The sequence below is a fragment of the Sebastes umbrosus genome, chromosome 19, assembly GCF_015220745.1.
Source record: "Sebastes umbrosus isolate fSebUmb1 chromosome 19, fSebUmb1.pri, whole genome shotgun sequence".
In the NCBI taxonomy this organism is placed as follows: domain Eukaryota; kingdom Metazoa; phylum Chordata; class Actinopteri; order Perciformes; family Sebastidae; genus Sebastes; species Sebastes umbrosus.
Genome location: NC_051287.1, coordinates 2,505,688 through 2,527,065, shown reverse-complemented (window position 1 = coordinate 2,527,065; position 21,378 = coordinate 2,505,688). Strand labels below are relative to the sequence as shown.

Genomic DNA, 21,378 nt, shown 5'->3' with positions numbered 1-21,378 from the left:
CAAGACCGCTGTTGAAGTAACGTTAGTGGCGTTTACGGTGCGACGATTGTCAAGTGTTTTATTGACATTTGTGGCGTGTTTTCTGTAGTTGTGTTACGTTGTGTCCGTACATGTTTTACCTAGTTTACGTATTTATTTTAAGCCCAACCATGACGTTTCCCCTTAACCTAACTAAGTGGTTTTCTTGCCTAAACCCACGTTTGCGTGGCGTACAAATGACACGCGAAAAGGCAAAAATGTGTACTCATGACACGCAGAATGTCTGTGTAATGTGGTGGTATTTATACGCCTTCCTGTGAGACCGGGTTGTGCATGGACACCTCTTTGCTTCAGTTGCTGACACCCCAGAGCATCTATTTACCTATCTCATCATTGACTTTGTATACTCTCTCTTGCTTCAGTCTACCGTCTTGTCCCCGTTTCCACACACACAGGTTGATGCATGAGTTTCCATCTACCTCTAATTCACCTCTCCTCAGTCTGTCTGTACTTCTGTTTTTGTCTGGCAAAGACAGGACTATTTCTACTGAACTGAATACAGAGAATAGAGTAGAGTGAGGACACATGTTCACGTCTGATCACAGAGAAGTACTGGAGACTGGCCTCCAGTCAAGGTCTCCGTTACCTGATGGAGTGAGAGGAGAAAGTCACTGTTAAAGGGGGAGAAATAACTGGTCTGTGCCATGATGGGAATAACAGAAAGAGTGTGTACGTGTGTGTGTGTGTGTGTGTGTGTGTGTGCTTGCACATGTTTGGTAGCTGGACCTATTTATAGGGAGGCGATCATACCTGCCTCAGGTCTCAGTGGAGCTGACCCAACTGTGCTGGGACACTATTTCACTGTGTTGGTGTGCAGGTGTGTGCTTGCATGTACACACATGTGACTGTGGTACTTGTATATTTTTTAGTATTGGCCCTCCATCCATAATAAGTTGGTCTTTGAACCTCCGAAAAAACATTTTGAAAACATGTTTGGTTTTATTGTTACTGATGTTGGGTTGGTGTATTCTGTACTGTAGTTTCAGGTATCTGAACGCTTTGAAAACAGGACTTGTGAGGATGGAAAACTTTAGAAAGTAGAATATCTTGTAATGTGACATTTGTAACTTTGGACTGAGGTCTTTTAAAACCTTAGTTTTAAACTTTCAAATCCCATTTTTAACCTTTCAAATATTACCTTTACCCTTTTAAAGTGGCAGTAGGCAGTATATATTTGGCATCATTGGGCAGAAATTCCATAATAACCTTTCAGCATATTGTAATTCAAGTGTTCTGAGAGATAACTAGACTTCTGCTCCTCCTCATGGCTCTGTTTTCAGGCTTTAGAACATCTAGCCCGTGACGGGAGACTTTGACCAATCACAGGTCATTTCATTGAGAGAGCGTTCCTATTGGCTGTGCTCCGGTCATGTGTCTGGTACTTGGCGTTCCTTCAACAGATCTTACAATGGCGGCGGCGTCACAAACTTTATCAACTTTATTATTATTTTAAAATAGGCATTAACGTAACAGAATATTGATTAATATTTGATCAGCGCTGCCTAGTTTGACCGTTTGGTCGGAGTTCGCGAGTGATTGACAGCCGGCTCTCATAGACGGCAGATGGACAGCAGACCTCAGATCAGCTCTTACTGCTTGTTTTCCTCCGGTCTGTGAAATCTTGCAGATGCCGTTAGGAGCACCGGAGGACACAGAGGGACATGATTTTTGTCAGGTTACCTGTGTCATGTACTACTGTCACGCCTACTTCAGCTCTAACCTCACTAAGTGTTTTTCCTTGCCTAAACTGCAGACGTTGACGTGGTGTACATGACACGTGGAAAGGCTAACATGTGTACTCATGACACACAGAACGTCTGTGTGATGTTGTGGTATTTATACGTCTTCCCGTGAGACCGGGTTGAAGTCTTTGTAGTTTGTGTACATCTGTACTGTTAACCGGTGAGCAAAGCGACAGAGTCGGTATGTAGAGGAGGAATGTTTGCTATAAATAATGCAGATAAAAAGCTACAGAAAACATGAAACAGGCTTCCAGTATGTATTATCAGACTCTCCTCTGTAGTCCTGCTGCTAGTCGTGTGTGTGTGTATTCATTGCTTCGGCTTAGCGAGGCAGTGGGGAGGTGCAAATGTCACGCTGTCTGAAAAAGCTAAGCCAAGTGACTGTGGAAAAGTCTCCGGAGAACTGGGAGGAGGAGGAAGAGGAGGAGGGAGAAGTGGGAGAATATGAAAGTGCTGAGTGAAAGGTGGAAAACATCACAAATCTCTTCTCACAACGAGAGCTCACTGCCACTTTCTGCTCTCACACACACACACACACACACACACACACACACACACACACACACACACACACACCATCCATCTATCGTCTGTAATCACATTCCAGAGCGTTTCTTCTGCTAAATTGAATTGTAATTGGCAGACAATGGGCGTGACATCACAATTCAGCGGCTGGCTCATATAGAAGCAGCTCGTCTAAATTGAGCCTAAAGTGGGCCATGCTTACTGATGAGCCCGGAGCGGTAATGAAAGAATAAAAGGAGCAGGGAGCAGAGCACATATAGGAAACACGGAGGCAGAGAGCAGAAAGGGAGGTGTACTAACTCTGAAAATTAATTGCCCCGTGGGACCGGTGTCATTAATAATTATTGTGTGTGACAGCAGCGGCAGCGGCAGCAGAACGTATGCACAGCCACACCTGAGTGATCTCCGGAGGAATAATGGAGCTTTTATTTGAAGAAAAGACTGGAGTGCTGCTCCACTTCTTTTTTTTTAAAGTGTATTTATTTCTTTGTTTCCGTCTCCTTATTTGTCAGTCTTGGTTGCACCTGTATTTTTATGAGGTCAGGCGACACATTAGACCACGGGTCAGCAACCTTTACTATCAAAAGAGACATAAAATAAATAAAACAAATCTGTCCGGAGCCGCAAAATGTATTTGAGCCTCATAATAAAGGTAACACCGCCTATTAAAGGGACTGTTTGTAACTTTGTAAGCGTATAAATGTACCGGGTCGGGACACATGCGCGCTCTCATATGCGCGCTCGCGTGTGGCTGTACTCTCTCCTCCTCTGCCTGCCTGCCTTCACTCAGACCGGGCGCGCGTTCTCGCGTACTCGCTCCACCTCTAGACGTGAACGCGCGCTCACTCCACACTGCAGAAGAGTTAGTTGCTCTGAGAATAGCTAGTGAATGTACAGTGGACATTTGTGCAGAAATAAATGCTGCAGCTCCTCCAGACCAACAGAGGTTTCCCGTGTCTTGTGAAGTGACAGGGCTCCGCAGCGAGTTACTTTATTGTCTCATTACCGACCGGGTGCCGGTGTCTCCCTGCTCACTCCGGCTGCGGGCGGAGAGAGCAGAGGAGACACGCTGCAGAGCCCCGCTGCCTCAGCCTGCGCTGAGGCAAGAAATCCAACACTAGGATCAGCATTGATTCATGGAGAGACCTTCGTCTGGTCAGCTAACATTACTGCCAAGCAGCTGAAATATAGAGTGATATTGTGGTTTTAGCTGACGTGTGTCGCCTCACTGTTTTGGGCGATGCTTGTTCATGTCTATTTAGAGCGAGCAATCACGAGCCCGATGCTGACTTTCATTGACTTCACGGCCACAGGTGTCGCTGTTAAGAAGCACTTCTGAAAGTTACAAATATTCCTTTTAAGTCCAATGCAGAGAGGACCCAGGTGCAAACGAGAGGCGGGACATTGAGGAGATTTGTCTGGAAGCTTCCAGTGTGTTTGTTCTGGAAACACTTTCAATTACCTTTTTTGTTGTTTGCTTATGTCTCGCCGCAGAAAGCAAACTAATCCGTCCATGCACTATTAAACCTTCTATAAACATTATTTGGATGACTATTAGTTGCAACTGATGATTATAATACTTTGTTAAATGGTTAATAAATACTTTGTAAAGCATCTATAAACATTATTTAGATAGATAATTAATACTTTTGTCAATGGTTAATAATTTGCTTTTGATCCTTCTGTCTATGTAAAGTTTATAGATGTTTTACAAATGATTTCTTAAAAGTTTAAAAACCATTTGGTAATCACTAACCAATACCTAATATAGTATATAAAATGTTATAATAATAATATGTGCAACAATAAACTGATAATAAATACTTTGCTAATGTAATATAAGTAATAGTAGTAATAGTAATTATTTCATATTACACAAACTACTGATGAAATAACAGAAATTATAGCTTTACTAATAATTAGTACAAATTATTAATCATCATTTTATTGTTTGTTAACAGTGAAATAACTAGTAAGTAAGTTTAATTAACTATAATCTTTTAAAGTGTTTTTTTTTTTAATGAAGTGTAAAGTGTGTGTGTAGTGTGCACGTGTGTGTAGTGTGCACGTGTTTGGGGGGAAGGGGGGGGACATCATAGCAGTGGTGACATCATCACTGCATCGTGACATCACCAGGTAGAACACTGTGATGTATTGAAGGAGTGGTGACTTTATAAAGCAGTGACATTCAGGAGAGAATCCCAGAATCCCAGAATTGTAGAAGTTTAGTTGTACCTGAGTCACATCTACTGAGACACTGAGAGACAAGCAGTGAATTTCACTCCAAACTTCACCACAAGGCATCGGAGATAATTGACCATAACTCAACATGGAATCATCAGGAACTTCCCAGACAGGAGCCATGCCTGAGTTCAACGTCCGTCACGCTGTTTCCCAACTGATCCTCTCCTTTTTTAAAGGGATGACAGAGGAACAGTGGGGACTGTTGAAGTCATGCAAACCCGATGACAGCACCACAACCATGATGGCAGAGCTGCTGTTGGAAATCATAGCGGCCATGACGAAAGCCTTCTTGATTGGTTTGGACACCGTCAACAGACAGTGGATGGAGGACGGTGCCAAAATCGATCTGGGCGACGTGATCTCTCAGGGTTTTGCCGAAGCTCTGGGCGTTGATGACGCAGTTCAGTGTCCCAGCTCCAAAATCTTGACACAGTTGATCGCTCAAGATGTTTCGGAGAGCGTCCAAAGTGCCCTCTCCAGTCCCGAGGGCATAATTCAGCGCCTCACTCCTCCCAGCAGACTCAACGACATGATTCTGCACGCCTGTAAAATGTGCAAGGTGTTCATCGGGAAGATGAAGTCTGTGTTCTCACCTCGACCACGCAAACAGAGGACCACCTCCGAAGAATCGGACACGGAACCAGAACCCTCAGACGCTGATGACCGCTTTGCCAGAGCGTGCATCCATCGTATCGTGGCACAAATGATGAACCGATTCCACCGGGACTCTGAAGTTCACAGCAGGGAGTCAGCGAAGTCTCTTACGAAGAAGATTAACCATCTGTTAAAAGACAACCGTGATCTTCTGGGACTTGTTGATCCACACACGGACATTCCCAGTGATCGAGTCTTGGAGTTCACAAAGCTCTTGAGTGATCTCCTCTACAGACACATCGTAGATGGGCCAGAGATCCTCCCGGCTTCAATCCAAGAGCCGGTAAAACATGCTGGCATGCTTGCTGACTTGCAGAGGAAGGTCTTCGGTTTCCTGTCACTGACCAGATGGTGGCAGATCTTTAAGGCCGGTGACCTCGCTGACAAGATGAGAGACGTTATACAGGGCACTGAGTCCCAACCTTTGGCAATTCCTGCACAGCCTGGCCCAGTATGTGTGATGAAGAGTCGTGATGACTCTCCACGTGCAGCGAGGAAAGAAAAAAACAGAATCTGCGTTGAGACGTTCTTGGAGACGCTGGTTATGAGGATCTTCAAGAAGGCAAAAGTTACCTGGACCATTTCAAACGTCCAGGACATCATCCAGCGCCTTCTTGAGAGAACGTTGGCCGAAGTCGAGGGTGTAGACTTTGAATGCGGCCCAGAAACATTCGGAGACCTCGAAAAGACCATTTGCCGGGACCTTTGTAAGAAGTGGGGCAATGCAGCATGGCTGCTGGTGTCCTTGAAATCGGACAAACCAGCACTTGGAGACTGTATTGCCTCCTCTGTCAAAGATCACCTGATGGCACCACGGAGAGAGAGGTCCTTCATGCGCAGGTTCTTTCCTTCCCTGCTCACCGCCATGACGATGGGGGAGGGGTTGGTTTTATTTAGGTTTTAGGTAAGGTGCATAATAAACATTTAATAACTCATTAAATGAAATAAATATTTAGAAAATATGAATACATTTCTGCTCTTTTCTCTCATCATTTGCTGTAAATATTCAACTCTGACTGAAGTTCTGCTGATTCAGGGAATTTTGTATGAAGCACAATAAAAAGTACAAAGAAAAGTGTGTTGTTTTGCAACAGTATTTTTTCTTATGAAAACTACTTGCATCAGCCTTAACGGCCTCACTGTGTGGAAGTGACTGGGATCATTCTTTTATGTGTAAGGCAACATCACGCTGGACTTAAACATTGTTTTTCTATCTTTGTAAAACAAAATGTACCAAATAAATACATAGAAAACATAACATGAAATTGGTGAACTGTTATTTATTATTAAAATAATAAATTGTACACCAGCAACTTGGCAAAATAAATCAATAAATAAATAAATGACTTGATAAGTAAATAAATATGTCATTAAATCAGAAATAACATTAAAAATAAATGTAGCCATGAATTAATTGATAAAATGTGACATAAATTGATATTTCTGTTTTAATTTGCTTATTTATATATTTATTCACCTTTGTATTAATTCCCTCATTTATTTACTCTTCTGTTTAATTTTCCCTTTTATTTATTTGTTTATTTATTTTTTATTATTTTTTAAATCAATTAATTTATTTTATAATTTATTTGTGCATTTATTTGATTATTTTTTTTATTTTTTTTTATTTTTATTTATTTTATATCTATTTTAAATTTGTGTATTTTATTATGTATTTATGCATTTATTTATTTATGCATGATTTGTCCAGCCAAAGATTGTTTGTGAGGAGAAGAAATATTACTCTTATTTATGTAGTTCAACAAGAAGTACTTTAGATTAATTATCTATCTGATCACATCAGTTTGAGGAGAATCTCCTGTTTAAACTTTCATGCATTTCTTATCAATATTTAAGTTTCTTATCCATTAAATATCTCCAACTCAGGACCTCCAGCACTTTGATCAAGTCATGAGAAATAAAAGTACGAAGGCTTCACCTGTTAAAACAGTGTCACGTACATTTAATCAATATTTCATATCTTCTGCCCGTCTCTTTTTCAGGTCGTCTACATTAATTAGGAGTTTTAGCTGTTTATAACTTAAATTACTTGCAAATGTTGTAATATAAAAAATTAATAATATATAATATAATAATAAATAAAAAATGCCATCAAACCCCAACCATAATTCTGATTAAAAACTACACTGCTTAGCACGGTACGGTCAACCATAAATCATTTAACCTCTATATTAAGACCTAATTTAAACATTTAAAGGAGAAAAAGACATTAATTTGATGTAAGTCTAATAAAAAGGACATCAGAGGAAATGTCACTGTGCCATTTAAATATAACGTATTTTCTACTGAAGCTCAATAAAAGCAAATATTGAAGGCCACAGTCAGAAGATGAAAGATAATGACATCAGTAAGTACATAAACAACCCTTTTAAACAGAAGTGCATGCCTTTTTTCCTAATTTTCGTCCTTTAACTGCCAAACGTCCTCGTGTACCGCCGGTGAGAGTAAAAAAAAAAAAATGGTACAAAATCTAAATTGCATTTCTCTGGCTTTTATGTGATGCCACGTTTGTTGTGAGAAAGGTGAAGTGGTGAAACTTTATAGTTTAGTGAAGCAAATACCAAAAAATAAGCTATTCAAAGATCCAATTTTGTCAAGCTTGATGTTTTGACATTTATTATGCTCCTTTAAAAGTGACAAAGCCGGAAGGTAAACGGCAGATTCCTGGATTGTTTAGGAAAAAGCTGAACTGTGAATACTTTAATTACCACAAACAGACTTCACACCACCGACTGCTGTGTTGTACTGTACCGATCCGCTTATGCCGTTTCACCATCAGAACTGATTCCTGGACTTAAGAATGAGGTTTAGTTGTCTTATTAAAAGCTCGAAGAGGTTTTGATCGAGACAGAGAAGGAAGAAGAGTCAAATGTCAAAGGAGTGAAAGTATCTGCAAACGAATGCGTTGAGAATTGACTCGAGGCTGAGCGAGCTGACAGGCTGGTAGAGAAATATTGTCACCTTTTAAAATGCCATTTAAATCCTCTGTAACCGGGTCTACTTCAACATCCTTAATACTGTATGTCCCATTTTCTCATTGTATTGCCAAACAGGCCACCTGTCAAGCTTTATATTTTTGCACGGATCACAGCCTACGCAGTTTACAGTCATAATGTCGGCAGATTTTCTATTGAAATTTTTAATATTTTCAAATTTTTGTTGTTTTTTTGGGATCTTTTTCAGTAATTAAAGGGTTAATTTAACCGACATCGTTTATTCTCAAAATATTACGACTTTTTTCTCTTAAACTTATGACTTTAAGAGAAAAAAAAGTCATAAGTTTAAGAGAAAAAAGTCGTAATATTATGAAAAACTCTCCAAACTCTTATTCATAACTTTATTGATTAGCTTGCTTTGGTAACCTACGTCACTGATTTTTGCAAAGACTGAGTGGACGTTTTCATTTGATAAATACACGAGACAGAACACAGATGGACCCGCCTTTTAAAAGTGTGTATTTCTGCATTAATTAGCACTGTGCGGTGTGTTTCTTTCCTTTCCACTAAAACTGATAACTGATCATCCATTTACTGGATTAGTCAAGCTGAATAAAAGAGCTGTTGATGCATCAATGGAGAGAAACAATCCACAATGTACATACATGTAGACAGTGGGCCCAGAGCAGAATGAAACCTGTTTATGTGCATGGCGTTGACTGGGAACAGGAATGTGCTCCCAGATAACAGCAGTGGTAGATTAATGCTCTTTGCTGCATAGCTGCTCCTCTATGAATTATCCCAACCTGTGAGGCTGGATGTGAAACACACAGAGACGGTCTAATTAGCTTTGTAGGGAATCATTAGGAGTGTGTTCTCTCCTTGCCCTGATTCGGTGAGTGGGAACTGCATGATGCGTGGAGTGTTCCCCAGAGTAATCACCGCCGTCTCTCTCTCTCTCTCCCTCCCTCCCGTCCCGTCCTCCACCTCTCCTCATCTCTCCCTGGATGATTTGGCTCTAATTAAGACGGTGCAGCACCGGGAGAGGAGGAGGAGGGCAGTGACCCTGCTCTCAGTTTGGGCGTTAGAGGAAGTGAAGGACACTGAGATGTAAATGATGGGAAGGAGATGAGAAAAAGGTTTTAATGAAAACAAATGGTCAAAATAAGAATCCTAATTTTCTCCCTCGATTCTACAGGACAGTATTTTTGAAAACATATCTCTTACAAACCATATTGTCTTCATGCAGACAGACAAACAATATGATCATTAGTGATGGATCAAATCAATAATCCTGTCTGGTCTTTAGAAGACCTTTGAACACACGTTATTCTGTGTGATCTCTTTGGCTTTAACTTCGGTGAAAGCCTTTTTAAGTCTTTCTGTGATGTTTCAGGTGGCGGCATGAATCCACGTTGTTACTTTAATTCTATCATATTTGCTTTTGATTGATCATTATTGTCTTTGAATCTGGTTCCACACAGCAGACTGCAGGTTAATTATTCTTATTGGATGGATTTCCATGAACATGTGGTGCAGATGTTCCTGGTTCCCAGAGGATGAATCCTACTGACTCTGGGTGATCCTCTGACGTTTCCTTCTAGCGCCTCCATGAGGTTGATATTCTTAAAGGGAACAGTTTGTAGCATTTCAGAGGATCTATTGGCAGAAATGTAATATAATATTCATAACTATGTTTTCATTAGTGTTTAATCAGCTGAAACTAAGAGTGGTTTTCGTTAGCTTAGAATGAGTCCTTCATATCTACATAGGGAGCGAGTCATCTTCATGGAGTCGTCCATGTTTCTACAGTAGCCCAGAACGGACAAACCAAACTCCGGCTCTAGAGAGAGACCTTCCTGTTTTTACGTTACCTGAAGGCCACCGTAGTTCTCCGACACGCTTGTGAAACTGTGGTCACGTCAGCGCAGAGTGTTAAATTGTGGTGCCGCCACTCCTTAAAGCATCAGTAGGAGAGATTGGAGCAAATATGATTTAAAAAAAGTTATTTTTATAAAGCAGTCGCTATATGGTGACAGTAGTACATGAAACAGGTAACCTGAAGAAAATCATGTCCCTCTGTGTCCTCCGGTGCTCCTAACGGCATCTGCAAGATTTCACAGACCGGAGGAAAACAAGCAGTAAGAGCTGATCTGAGGTCTGCTGTCCAGCTGCCGTCTATGAGAGCCGGCTGTCAATCACTCTGAACTCCGACCAAACGGTCCAACTAGGCAGCGCTGATCAAATATGAATCAATATTCTGTTACGTTAATGCCTATTTCTCTCCTCAGATGTTGTCAGAATCATCTTGTAGAGCACGGTTTAGCTGTAACATGAGAACGTTTGTGATGCCGCCATGTTGAAATCACTCGAAGGAACGCCAAGTACCGGTCACATGACTGGAGCACAGCCAATAGGAACCCTCCCTCAATGAAATGAGCTGTGATTGGTCAAAGTCTCCCGTCACGGGCTAGATGTTTTAAAGCCTGAAAACAGAGCCAACACGTGACATCTTTTGCACGTCAGTTTGCACGTCTTGTGAGAGGAATCCCTCCTCAGTTGCTCTCCCTGTAGTTTACCCTCGGCTTGGTTCCTTGTTTTGCGTGATCCAGGGACATTGCGGTTCACGGTCGACACCTTAACCTCTACACCACCCGGGGGGTCCTGGATGCATTTTTCTGTCGTCATCACCATCTCTGGGTTTCTGTGATTCCTAAGACACTTTGTCTTTTCCCTCCTCTGTGTCTCTCTCAGATGTATTTACATGGATGTCCTGTCCTCCTCCTCTTCCTGTGCACCAGTTTGCCATCAAGTTCACACTCTTGTCTTTTGTTGATACAGCTTTGGGAGGAAGTGGGAGCGCTTGGTTTGATGCAGTGGATCTCCCTGCTAATACAAACATGGCAGGATCATTGTGAGCCCTAATTAGCCGAGCGTATCACTTTATATCTTTATATCCACCTCTATCTCTCTAATTATTCTGTCTCTCCACCGCGACCCTCTAAATCAGTTCCACGGTCCTGCTCTCTTCACATTGACCCCGTCCTGCCTTCCCTAGCAGGTATATGTGCTCCCTCAGGGTCAAAGGTCACCGAGGCAATCAAACGCTGCACGAGCACATGCACGCACACACAAACTGCAGCGGCCGCCGGTTGAGTGACAGTCTAATTACCCGATGTAAGAGAACCAAACCCCTCCGCTGTACTGCAGTTAACAGGATCAGAAGGCCACTTGTCCTCCTCCCCACTCCCACTCTCCTCCTTTATGCATATTTATCTAACAAGTGTGTGTTTGTGTTTATGTGTGTGTGTGTGTGTGTGTAGTATAGAGGGAGGTAGATTGGTCCAAAGATGGCGTCTGATACATGAGAGGGTGGAGGGAGCGACTCGGGGGTCTACAGATAAAGTAGCAGAGAGAGAGAAGAAAGGGAATTGCTTTTGGTCACCGAGGGAATAAACCTTGTGTGTTGAGGTTAACTAGGATTACTTGTGTGTGTGTGTGTGTGTGTGTGTGTGTGTGTGTGTGTGTGTGTGTGTGTGTGTGTGTGCGTGCGCGCGCGTGTGTGTGTGTGTGTGTGTGACAGAAAAAATGCTTTCTTTAATTTAGAGCTCTCGGTTGGGAGTAATTCAGTGTGAACGTCGAGGTTAGATGTCTGAGTTGACGTCCCACTCAGGTTATCCACACAGACTCTCAGTGTGATAAAATGTGAGTGTAACACTACGACTGGTTGGTGGTGTGTTGTGGTGTGTTGTGGTGTGTTGGTGTTGTGTTGTGCACGTTGGAGATGGAGATCCTGTTTACTAGACTAGTGAGAGGCGGGTTGCAGCCGAGGATCAGGTGTTTGAACAGCTGCAGTGAGGAGAGGCTCTGTGCTCTTTAAAGAGGAAGATGTGTCAGCCGGCTCTTTACGCTGACCTCCACGCATCCCATTTCAAACGGCAGATTGAATGATGTTTTCTACAGTGTTGACTTACTCTTAAACACTTAAACACATCATCAACACTGTAGCTTTGATCCTGTGGCCTTGACTGACTGAAATAGAAAAGACTTAGTTTCTATATGTGTTATAATGACACCCTGACAACTGCTGTATAAGTACTGAAATAATAATACTACTCCACTGTAAAGCCCAGTCGTGTCCACTCATGACCGGCGCCAGGATATTTCCTCTCCCGGTAATAAGGGGGATACATGGGGCTAACTTCAGAGTTACTTTATGAGGACGTATCTTTAGATATGGTACATTCGATATATAAATGTAACAACACAATACACCCAAAACGCAATAACAACAAGAAAGTGCAGCGGCCACAACTAGGGGTGTAAGAAAATATCAATACACATGAGTATCGGGATATTATATTTGCCGATACTACATCGATTCTCCAAAATACTGTATCAGTTTTAAAGCTAGAGTGAAGGTACTGGCATCATATGAAACTAAAAAAAACCTAAAGTAACAACCATGGTTTACTTGCGAAGGAGGTTAAATAACGCTCCAAAGTTACGCTAAATCTTGGCGAGGAAAAACTGTCATGTCAATCTTCAAAGGGGTCCCTTGACCTCTGACCTCCAGATGTGTGAATGTAAATGGGTTCTATGGGTACCCACGAGTCTCCCCTTTACAGACATGCCCACTTTATGATAATCACATGCAGTTTGGGGCAAGTCATAGTCAAGTCAGCACACTGACACACTGACAGCTGTTGTTGCCTGTTGGGCTGCAGTTTGCCATGTTATGATTGGAGCATATTGTTTTATGCTAAATGCAGTACCTGTGAGGGTTTCTGGACAATATCTGTCATTGTTTTGTGTTGTTAATTGATTTACAATAATAAATATATACATACATTTTGCATAAAGCAGCATATTTGTCCACTTCCATGTTGATAAGAGTATTAAATACTTGACAAATCTCCCTTTAACGTACATTTTGAACAGATAAAAAATGTGTGATTAATCGTGATTAACTATTTTAATTGACAGTCCTAGTGACAATGTAAGTGTCAGATAACAGCACAATATTAGAAGCACTAAGTACAGTAACATCAAATGGAAATATTCAAGTGAAATATGTGAAAAAGTGAAAAATGTGCAATTAACTATGGACAATCATGCGATTAATTAATTAATTAAATATTTTAATTGATTGACAGCCCTAGTAAAAACATCATGGTTTGGTTTGTTTCGTTATTAAGCTACGGACGTACATTAAAATAAGTAAACGTTGACTTTTAGTTTCACACGGGACACGACCAGCTGTCTCCTGGAGAAAGTCCTGAGTTTGTTTGACCCATCCATCCATCACCCCGACCTCCTCCCTACGCTGACTTCCACGGACTATCATTACAAACGTATTTGTGATACGTCAAAAACAAACGTAGTCTTCGACAAAATACGCTTCCCTTGAAACGTAATTCACAATGCAGTTTCGTTGTATGGGAACGTAATCTGTAGGAGTCAGGGCTGTCTACCAACTCTCTTCTCTTAATCAGAAAACGGTCCATCGCTCACATAACGTAGCCTAACTAGGTACATTAGTGATGTGGCTATAGCCCCGGTGTAAAGTAGCGGCGTGCCCGTGTCCACTGGATGCTGGATACCGTTAATGACCTGTGTTGCTGGTTGTTGTTGTAGAGAGAGATCAGCTCTGAACTGGTCCGGTTACATCAGACAGACGGTGACTCCTAATCTGTTGGCTCCAGATAAATAGTCTGGTCCCTCAACATATGATGCCGGGGGCGTCACCGACGACCCTGCATATGCTAGTGCACATCGACACGCACTAAAGACACAGAGGAGACACACTCGTCTCCGTCCTGATGAACGGCGGTTTTATGTCGAGCTAAACTCCTTTTCATCTAATTTAAGGCCTCGGACGCACCTCCATCTTTACGACCGGTCCAGAGTCTGTAACACACCACGGCACACAGACTAGTGAAGCCATTAGACCGGCTCGGCAGGTCTGTGTGAGAGAGAGCCCACAGCTGGTCGTGTAACATCTTTATTGGTCCCAGTGGAAACACTGGTTATGGCCACTCCAACTCAATTATTGCATCTTAGCTGGCGTCCCAGTGAAACGAGGATAAATATTCATGCAGATTAACCAGAGAACAGTTGGTGTGTGTGTGTGTGTGTGTGTGTGTGTGTGTGTGTGTGTGTGTGTGTGTGTGTGTGCGTGTGTGTGTGTGTGTGTGCGTGTGTGTGTGCATTAGAGGGTGAGACAGGAGTGGGTTTTAACTCCCGTCTCATCTCACTCCCACTAAAAAACAACTCCTATTCCGTTCCAGTCTCTGAAGAATGACTCCAGTCCCGTTCTTGTGTTTATTCATAACTACATGTACCTAAGTACAGTTTTTAGATGATTGTATTTCACTTGAATATTTCCATTTGATGTTACTGTACTTAATGCTTCTAATATTGTGCTGTTATCTGAGTTACATTCTGAAAGATGTTGGAAAAAAAAATTCTGAAAAAATGTCCGTAAAAAAAAAAGTCTGAAAAAAGTCTAAAAAAAGTCTGTAAAAAAAAAAAGTCTGTAAAAAAAAAAGTCTGAAAAAAAGTCTGTAAAAAAAAGTCTGAAAAAAAGTCTGGAAAAAAAAAAGTCTGAAAAAAAAGTCTGAAGAAATGTCCGTAAAAAAAAAAGTCTGAAAAAATATCCGTAAAAAAAATCTAAAAAAAGTCTGAAAAAATGTCCGTAAAAAAAAAAGTCTGAAAAAATGTCCTAAAAAAAGAAATTTTGAAAAAATGTTGGGAAAAAAAAAATCTGAAAAATGTTGGGAAAATGTCCATTAAAAAAAAAGTCTGAAAAAATGTCCATTAAAAAAAAGTCTGAAAAAATGTCCATAAAAAAAATCTGAAAAAAAGTCTGAAAAAATTCTGAAAAAATGTTGGGAAAAAAAAAATCTGAAAAATGTTGGGAAAATGTCCATTAAAAAAAAAGTCTGAAAAAATGTCCATTTAAAAAAAAAAGTCTGAAAAAATGTCCATAAAAAAAAATCTGAAAAAATGTCTGTGAAAAAAAAAGTCTGAAAAAATGTTGGGAAAAAAAAAAATCTGAAAAATGTTGGAAAAAAAATTCGAAAAAAATGTCCGTAAAAAAAAAAGTCTGAAAAAATGTCCATAAAAAAATATCTGAAAAAATATCTGTAAAAAAAAAAGTCTGAAAAAAGTCTGAAAAAATGTTGGGAAAAAAGTCTGAAAAAATGTCCGAAAAGAAAGTATGAAAAAATGTCTGTAAAAAAAAGTCTGAAAAAAGTCTGAAAAAATGTTGGGAAAAAAAAAAATCTGAAAAATGTTGGGAAAATGTCCATTAAAAAAAAAGTCTGAAAAAATGTCCATTAAAAAAAAAGTCTGAAAAAATGTCCGTAAAAAAAAAAGTCTGAAAAAATGTCCATAAAAAAAAATCTGAAAAAATGTCCGTAAAAAAAAAAGTCTGAAAAAAGTCTAAAAAAAGTCTGTAAAAAAAAAAAGTCTGTAAAAAAAAAAGTCTGTAAAAAAAAAAGTCTGAAAAAAAGTCTGTAAAAAAAAGTCTGAAAAAAAGTCTGGAAAAAAAAAAGTCTGAAAAAAAAGTCTGAAGAAATGTCCGTAAAAAAAAAAGTCTGAAAAAATATCCGTAAAAAAAATCTAAAAAAAGTCTGAAAAAATGTCCGTAAAAAAAAAAGTCTGAAAAAATGTCCTAAAAAAAGAAATTTTGAAAAAATGTTGGGAAAAAAAAAATCTGAAAAATGTTGGGAAAATGTCCATTAAAAAAAAAGTCTGAAAAAATGTCCATTAAAAAAAAGTCTGAAAAAATGTCCATAAAAAAAATCTGAAAAAAAGTCTGAAAAAATTCTGAAAAAATGTTGGGAAAAAAAAAATCTGAAAAATGTTGGGAAAATGTCCATTAAAAAAAAAGTCTGAAAAAATGTCCATTTAAAAAAAAAAGTCTGAAAAAATGTCCATAAAAAAAAATCTGAAAAAATGTCTGTGAAAAAAAAAGTCTGAAAAAAGTCTGAAAAAATGTTGGGAAAAAAAAAAATCTGAAAAATGTTGGGAAAATGTTGGAAAAAAAATTCGAAAAAAATGTCCGTAAAAAAAAAAGTCTGAAAAAATGTCCATAAAAAAATATCTGAAAAAATATCTGTAAAAAAAAAAGTCTGAAAAAAGTCTGAAAAAATGTTGGGAAAAAAGTCTGAAAAAATGTCCGAAAAGAAAGTATGAAAAAATGTCTGTAAAAAAAAGTCTGAAAAAAGTCTGAAAAAATGTTGGGAAAAAAAAAAATCTGAAAAATGTTGGGAAAATGTCCATTAAAAAAAAAGTCTGAAAAAATGTCCATTAAAAAAAAAGTCTGAAAAAATGTCCGTAAAAAAAAAAGTCTGAAAAAATGTCCATAAAAAAAAATCTGAAAAAATGTCTGTAAAAAAAAAAGTCTGAAAAAAGTCTGAAAAAATGTTGGGGAAAAAAGTCTAAAAAAATGTCCGGAAAAAAAAAGTCTGAAAAAATGTCCGTAAAAAAATAAAAGTCTGAAAAAAAGTCTAAAAAAATGTCTGTAAAAAAAAAAGTCTGAAAAATGTCCATTAAAAAAAAAGTCTGAAAAAATGTCTGTAAAAAAAAAAGGGAAAAAAGTCTAAAAAGATTTCCGTAAAAAAAAAAATCTGAAAAATGTTGGGAAAATGTCCATTAAAAAAAAAAGTCTGAAAAAATGTCTGTAAAAAAAAAAGTCTGAAAAATGTTGGGAAAATGTCCATTAAAAAAAAAGTCTGAAAAAATGTCCATTAAAAAAAAAGTCTGAAAAAATGTCCGTAAAAAAAAAATTCGGAAAAAATGTCCGTAAAAAAAAAAGTCTGAAAAAATGTCCATAAAAAAAAATCTGAAAAAATGTCTGTAAAAAAAAGTCTGAAAAAAGTCTGAAAAAATGTTGGGAAAAAAAAAATCTGAAAAATGTTGGGAAAAAAAAGTCTGAAAAAATGTCTGTAAAAAAAAAATCTGAAAAATGTTGGGAAAATGTCCATTAAAAAAAAAGTCTGAAAAAATGTCTGTAAAAAAAAAATTCTGAAAAAAGTCTGAAAAAATGTTGGGAAAAAAAAAATCTGAAAAATGTTGGGAAAATGTCCATTAAAAAAAAAGTCTGGAAAAATGTCTGGAAAAAAAAAAGTCTGAAAAAATGTCCGTAAAAAAATTCTGAAAAAATGTCCGTAAAAAAAAAGTCTGAAAAAATGTCTGTAAAAAAAAAGTCTGAAAAAATGTCCGTAAAAAAAAAGTCTGAAAAAAGTCTGAAAAAATATCCGGAAAAAAAATCTGAAAAAAGTCTGAAAAATGTCTGTAAATAAAAAGTCTGAAAAAAAGTCTAAAAAAATTTCCGTAAAAAAAAAAATCTGAAAAATGTTGGGAAAAAAAAGTCTGAAAAAATGTCTGTAAAAAAAAAATCTGAAAAATGTTGGAAAAATGTCCATTAAAAAAAAAGTCTGAAAAAATGTCTGTAAACAATAAAGTCTGAAAAAAGTCTGAAAAAATGTTGGGAAAAAAAAAAATCTGAAAAATGTTGGGAAAATGTCCATTAAAAAAAAAGTCTGAAAAAATGTCTGTAAAAAAAAAAGTCTGAAAAAAGTCTGAAAAAATGTTGGAAAAAAAAAAAATCTGAAAAATGTTGGGAAAATGTCCATTAAAAAAAAAGTCTGAAAAATGTCTGTAAAAAAAAAAGTCTTAAAAAAAGTCTAAAAAATGTCTGTAAAAAAAAAAGTCTGAAAAAATGTCCGTAAAAAAATTCTGAAAAAATGTCCGTTAAAAAAAAGTCTGAAAAAATGTCTGTAAAAAAAAAAGTCTGAAAAAAGTCTGAAAAAATGTCCGGAAAAAAAAGTCTGAAAAATGTTGGGGAAAAAAAATCTGAAAAAATGTCCGTAAAAAAAAAGTCTGAAAAATGAATGAAATACTTTCACTTGTTAAATAGTATTTTTACATAGTTGTATTGATACTTTTACATAAGTAAGTATGTGTATGTAGACGTATGGAATAAGTTACCTCCACATCTACATATTGACTCGGTTTCACAGGTTCAGATGAGGTTTTTTAACGAACGGCGTCGGCGGCGTTTGTTTCTTATTTGTGTGAGATTATGTGTTTCTGGGAAGCTGCTTGCTCAGCAGCATTATTTCTCCGCCACAGCGCTTCACACGCTGACTGATCTATTAGAGGAACCTGTTTGAATCAGGCCGCCCCGCCAGACGAGAGGGCTGTTAATTCCCAGACTGTGAGTAAGTGCACACACGGCTGCAGAGGTCTGCTGGTTTAGATTCATGAGGTTTGATCATACTTCACCCCGGTAATAAGGTGCATTCAATCCTACAAAAGAGGCGTCCTCACAATACAGATTGCTGTTTTTAATGACTCCCTCAGACCCTCTCAGGCTCTTAAATAATGATCTCACTCTCTGAGCTTTACAGCCCACAGCTCACAGCTCACACAGCGTGGCGTTATATCACCTACTGAGGGATAAGTGGGCTATCGGCTGGGCAAAATTAACCCTCTTGTTTTGGTTTTTAGTGACGGTGAAGTGATATCAGCACCGCTTCGTCCTTGTTGTTCCTCCTTTAGTTTCACTTTGAGGACTGCATCAGAAAACTTTAGATAAAGCTGATTTAGTAGTTTTGGGCCCTCATTTCTGTCGGTTGAGACAGAGAGACTAGGCGTCACGACGCCCCGCTCCTCATTTGCATAAAGTTGAGGGCTCGTCTACTTTATGCAAATCACGGGTGTCCGACGCGACTCACCGCCTCTCGAAACTCCCGAGGATTTTTTAAACTAAACGTTGTTGATCCAAAATAAAGACAGATTCATCAACTGCATGGATTATTTCTCGCCTCAAATGTTTTCAGAAACACATTTCAGTGAACTATTTTCGTGAAATAAGAGAAGAAAGTTTCCAAACGAGCCTCCATACTGGTTCCGGATTGAAAGCTGGGAGCAGCAGCCAACGGCGGGAAAGCGTTCGTCCAATCAGGAGCCGAGTGCCTTGTTTCTAGGGACAGCCCACCAAGCGTCCAATGCTGGGAAGCGTCGCGTCCCCTCGCGATAAAAAACGCCCCTGTGGACACGTACCATGAGAGAGGAAACCCAGAAAGGTGCGGAAGGTCTCACTTCTTAGATTAGGTTACAACCTGTTTACATATTACATTAAAATATGTTTATACGTGTAAAAACGAACGTACAGTCCCTTTAACTATACTTATGAAAAGTAATGCACTGATATATCCCACGAAACCAATGTGCATTTAATCCACGTAATTGTGAGCCAGGAAGTATAAAGAGCGACAAACGCCGTGCAGGGAGGAGGTCGGGGTGGGACTTTTTGTAGTGGAGAGAGAGGGCAGAATATTTAGTTTAAGGCTGAGCGGTTAAATAAGCTGTAATTGTGTAATTGTTAATGGTACTTTTGGTGTCTTTTAAACCCCTTTGGGTTGGGCACTTTGTGTTCATGACACAAACCGAAGCTCTAACAAACCATAATGATCCTTTAATCACAACACTAAACTACTATTGATTCCAGCTTGTTCCTCTGTGGGTCCAGAGGTAGAATACGATGATGTGTTGGGCGTAACATCCTGAAGTCAGTTTGCTGTAATGTAAGGTGTTTATTGTTTGTCTGCAGTGAGAACATTAGAGCCGTCTCCAGGCTGCCAGGTGTTTCTCTAGAAGCTCTCCTCTTTCCTCTCAGCCTCCTCCATCTCTAACAGATTACTCCACATCTCCCTCTTCTTCCACATCCTCTACGCCGTGTTAAAGTTCAATCACTAGCAACGCAGGTGAAAAGATAAGGTTGAATCCACTTTGTGTCCAGATGAAACGAGAGCGGTCGGTTTGGTCGGTGTGTTTTCAGGCAGATTGTCTGATTTGCAAAGACATCAATCTCCATCATGTCTGGTTTATGTGATCCTCCCTCTCTCTCTCGTACTCACCCTCTCTCTCTTTCTCTCTCTCTCGCCACTTGTGTCGCCATCTGTTCTCGATTAATGTGAGTTACGAGCAGTAATTGAAGCATCTGTTCATCCGGTGTGCATCCTTTGCTCTGACACTCTAACATATAGCAGCTCTCTCTCTCTCTCTCTCCTTCATTATGTCTCTCTAACACACAAACCCCTTCAACTGGTTGGTTGGTCCACCACTTTGATCCAGGCTGAAATATCTCAACAACTACTGGATGGATCACCTTGAAAATCCTCCTGATTTTGGTGATCCCATGACTTTTCTTCTAGCGATTTCCATTTGGTTGATTTCCCCCTCAGGAGGAATCGTAATAACTTTGGCAATCAGCCTTTGATTTGGAATCACCACTTGGGAGTAGTATGTGCTCGTGGAGGAGGAGTGACATACTGGGTTAGGCGTGATGATAATGGCGTAATGATGCACCACAATCTAAAGCGAGTTGTATGATGCTGCACAGGAAAAAATATAGACTATGCTAAGGTTAAGATGGACACCGTTGGGGAGGCGCGTTGGGGGTTAGGGTGCATTACGCTATATGGGTTCCAACAAAATTACGTTTTAGTTCAAGTTCATTTGAACCTGACTTTTAAAAAAAATGGACATCCTTATGGTACGTGTCCACAGGGGCGTTTTTTATCGCGAGGGGACGCGACGCTTCCCAGCATTGGACGCTTGGTGTGCTGTCCCTAGAAACAAGGCACTCGGCTCCTGATTGGACGAACGCTTTCCCGCCGTTGGCTGCTGCTCCCAGCTTTCAAACCAGAACCAGTATGGAGGCTCGTTTGGAAACTTTCTTCTCTTATTTCACGTAAATAGTTCACTGAAATGTGTTTCTGAAAACATTTGAGGCGAGAAATAATCCATGCAGTTGATGAATCTGTCTTTATTTTAGATCGACAACGTTTAGTTTAAAAGATCCTCGGGAGTTTGGAGAGGCGGCGAGTCGCGTCGGACGCCCGTGATTTGCATAAAGTAGACTAGACCTCAACTTTATGCAAATGAGGAGCGGGCGTCGTAACGCCTAGTCTCTCGAATCGCGACACCACGCTACCAGAATGCATTGCGCGGCTGCTTACATAGACAATGAATTGGGGGCGTGGAAAGCACGGAGGCTGTGGACCCGTACCATTAGTGTACAGTCGTTTTTTACAACACATTCTCACTCCCAACCTGTCAAATACCACCGCTTGGTCAGCGCCCCTCAGCATCGGAGACCAACGCTCTCTAGCGTTACTTTTGGACGGACCGGGGACGGC

At 39.5% G+C, this 21,378-nt stretch overlaps 2 protein-coding genes across 4 annotated transcripts in view; both read left to right on the top strand.

The window, feature by feature from the left end:
* ttc28 (tetratricopeptide repeat domain 28) overlaps positions 1–21,378 on the top strand; it is a 136,837-nt gene that overhangs the window by 53,413 nt on the left and 62,046 nt on the right. The window lies entirely within an intron of this gene.
* On the top strand, positions 4,503–6,385 carry LOC119478162. The gene is made up of 2 exons (XM_037752668.1): positions 4,503–6,101; positions 6,227–6,385. Exons 1-2 carry the CDS (start codon positions 4,636–4,638, stop codon positions 6,252–6,254), a joined length of 1,494 nt encoding a protein of 497 aa, XP_037608596.1. The 5' UTR covers positions 4,503–4,635; the 3' UTR covers positions 6,255–6,385.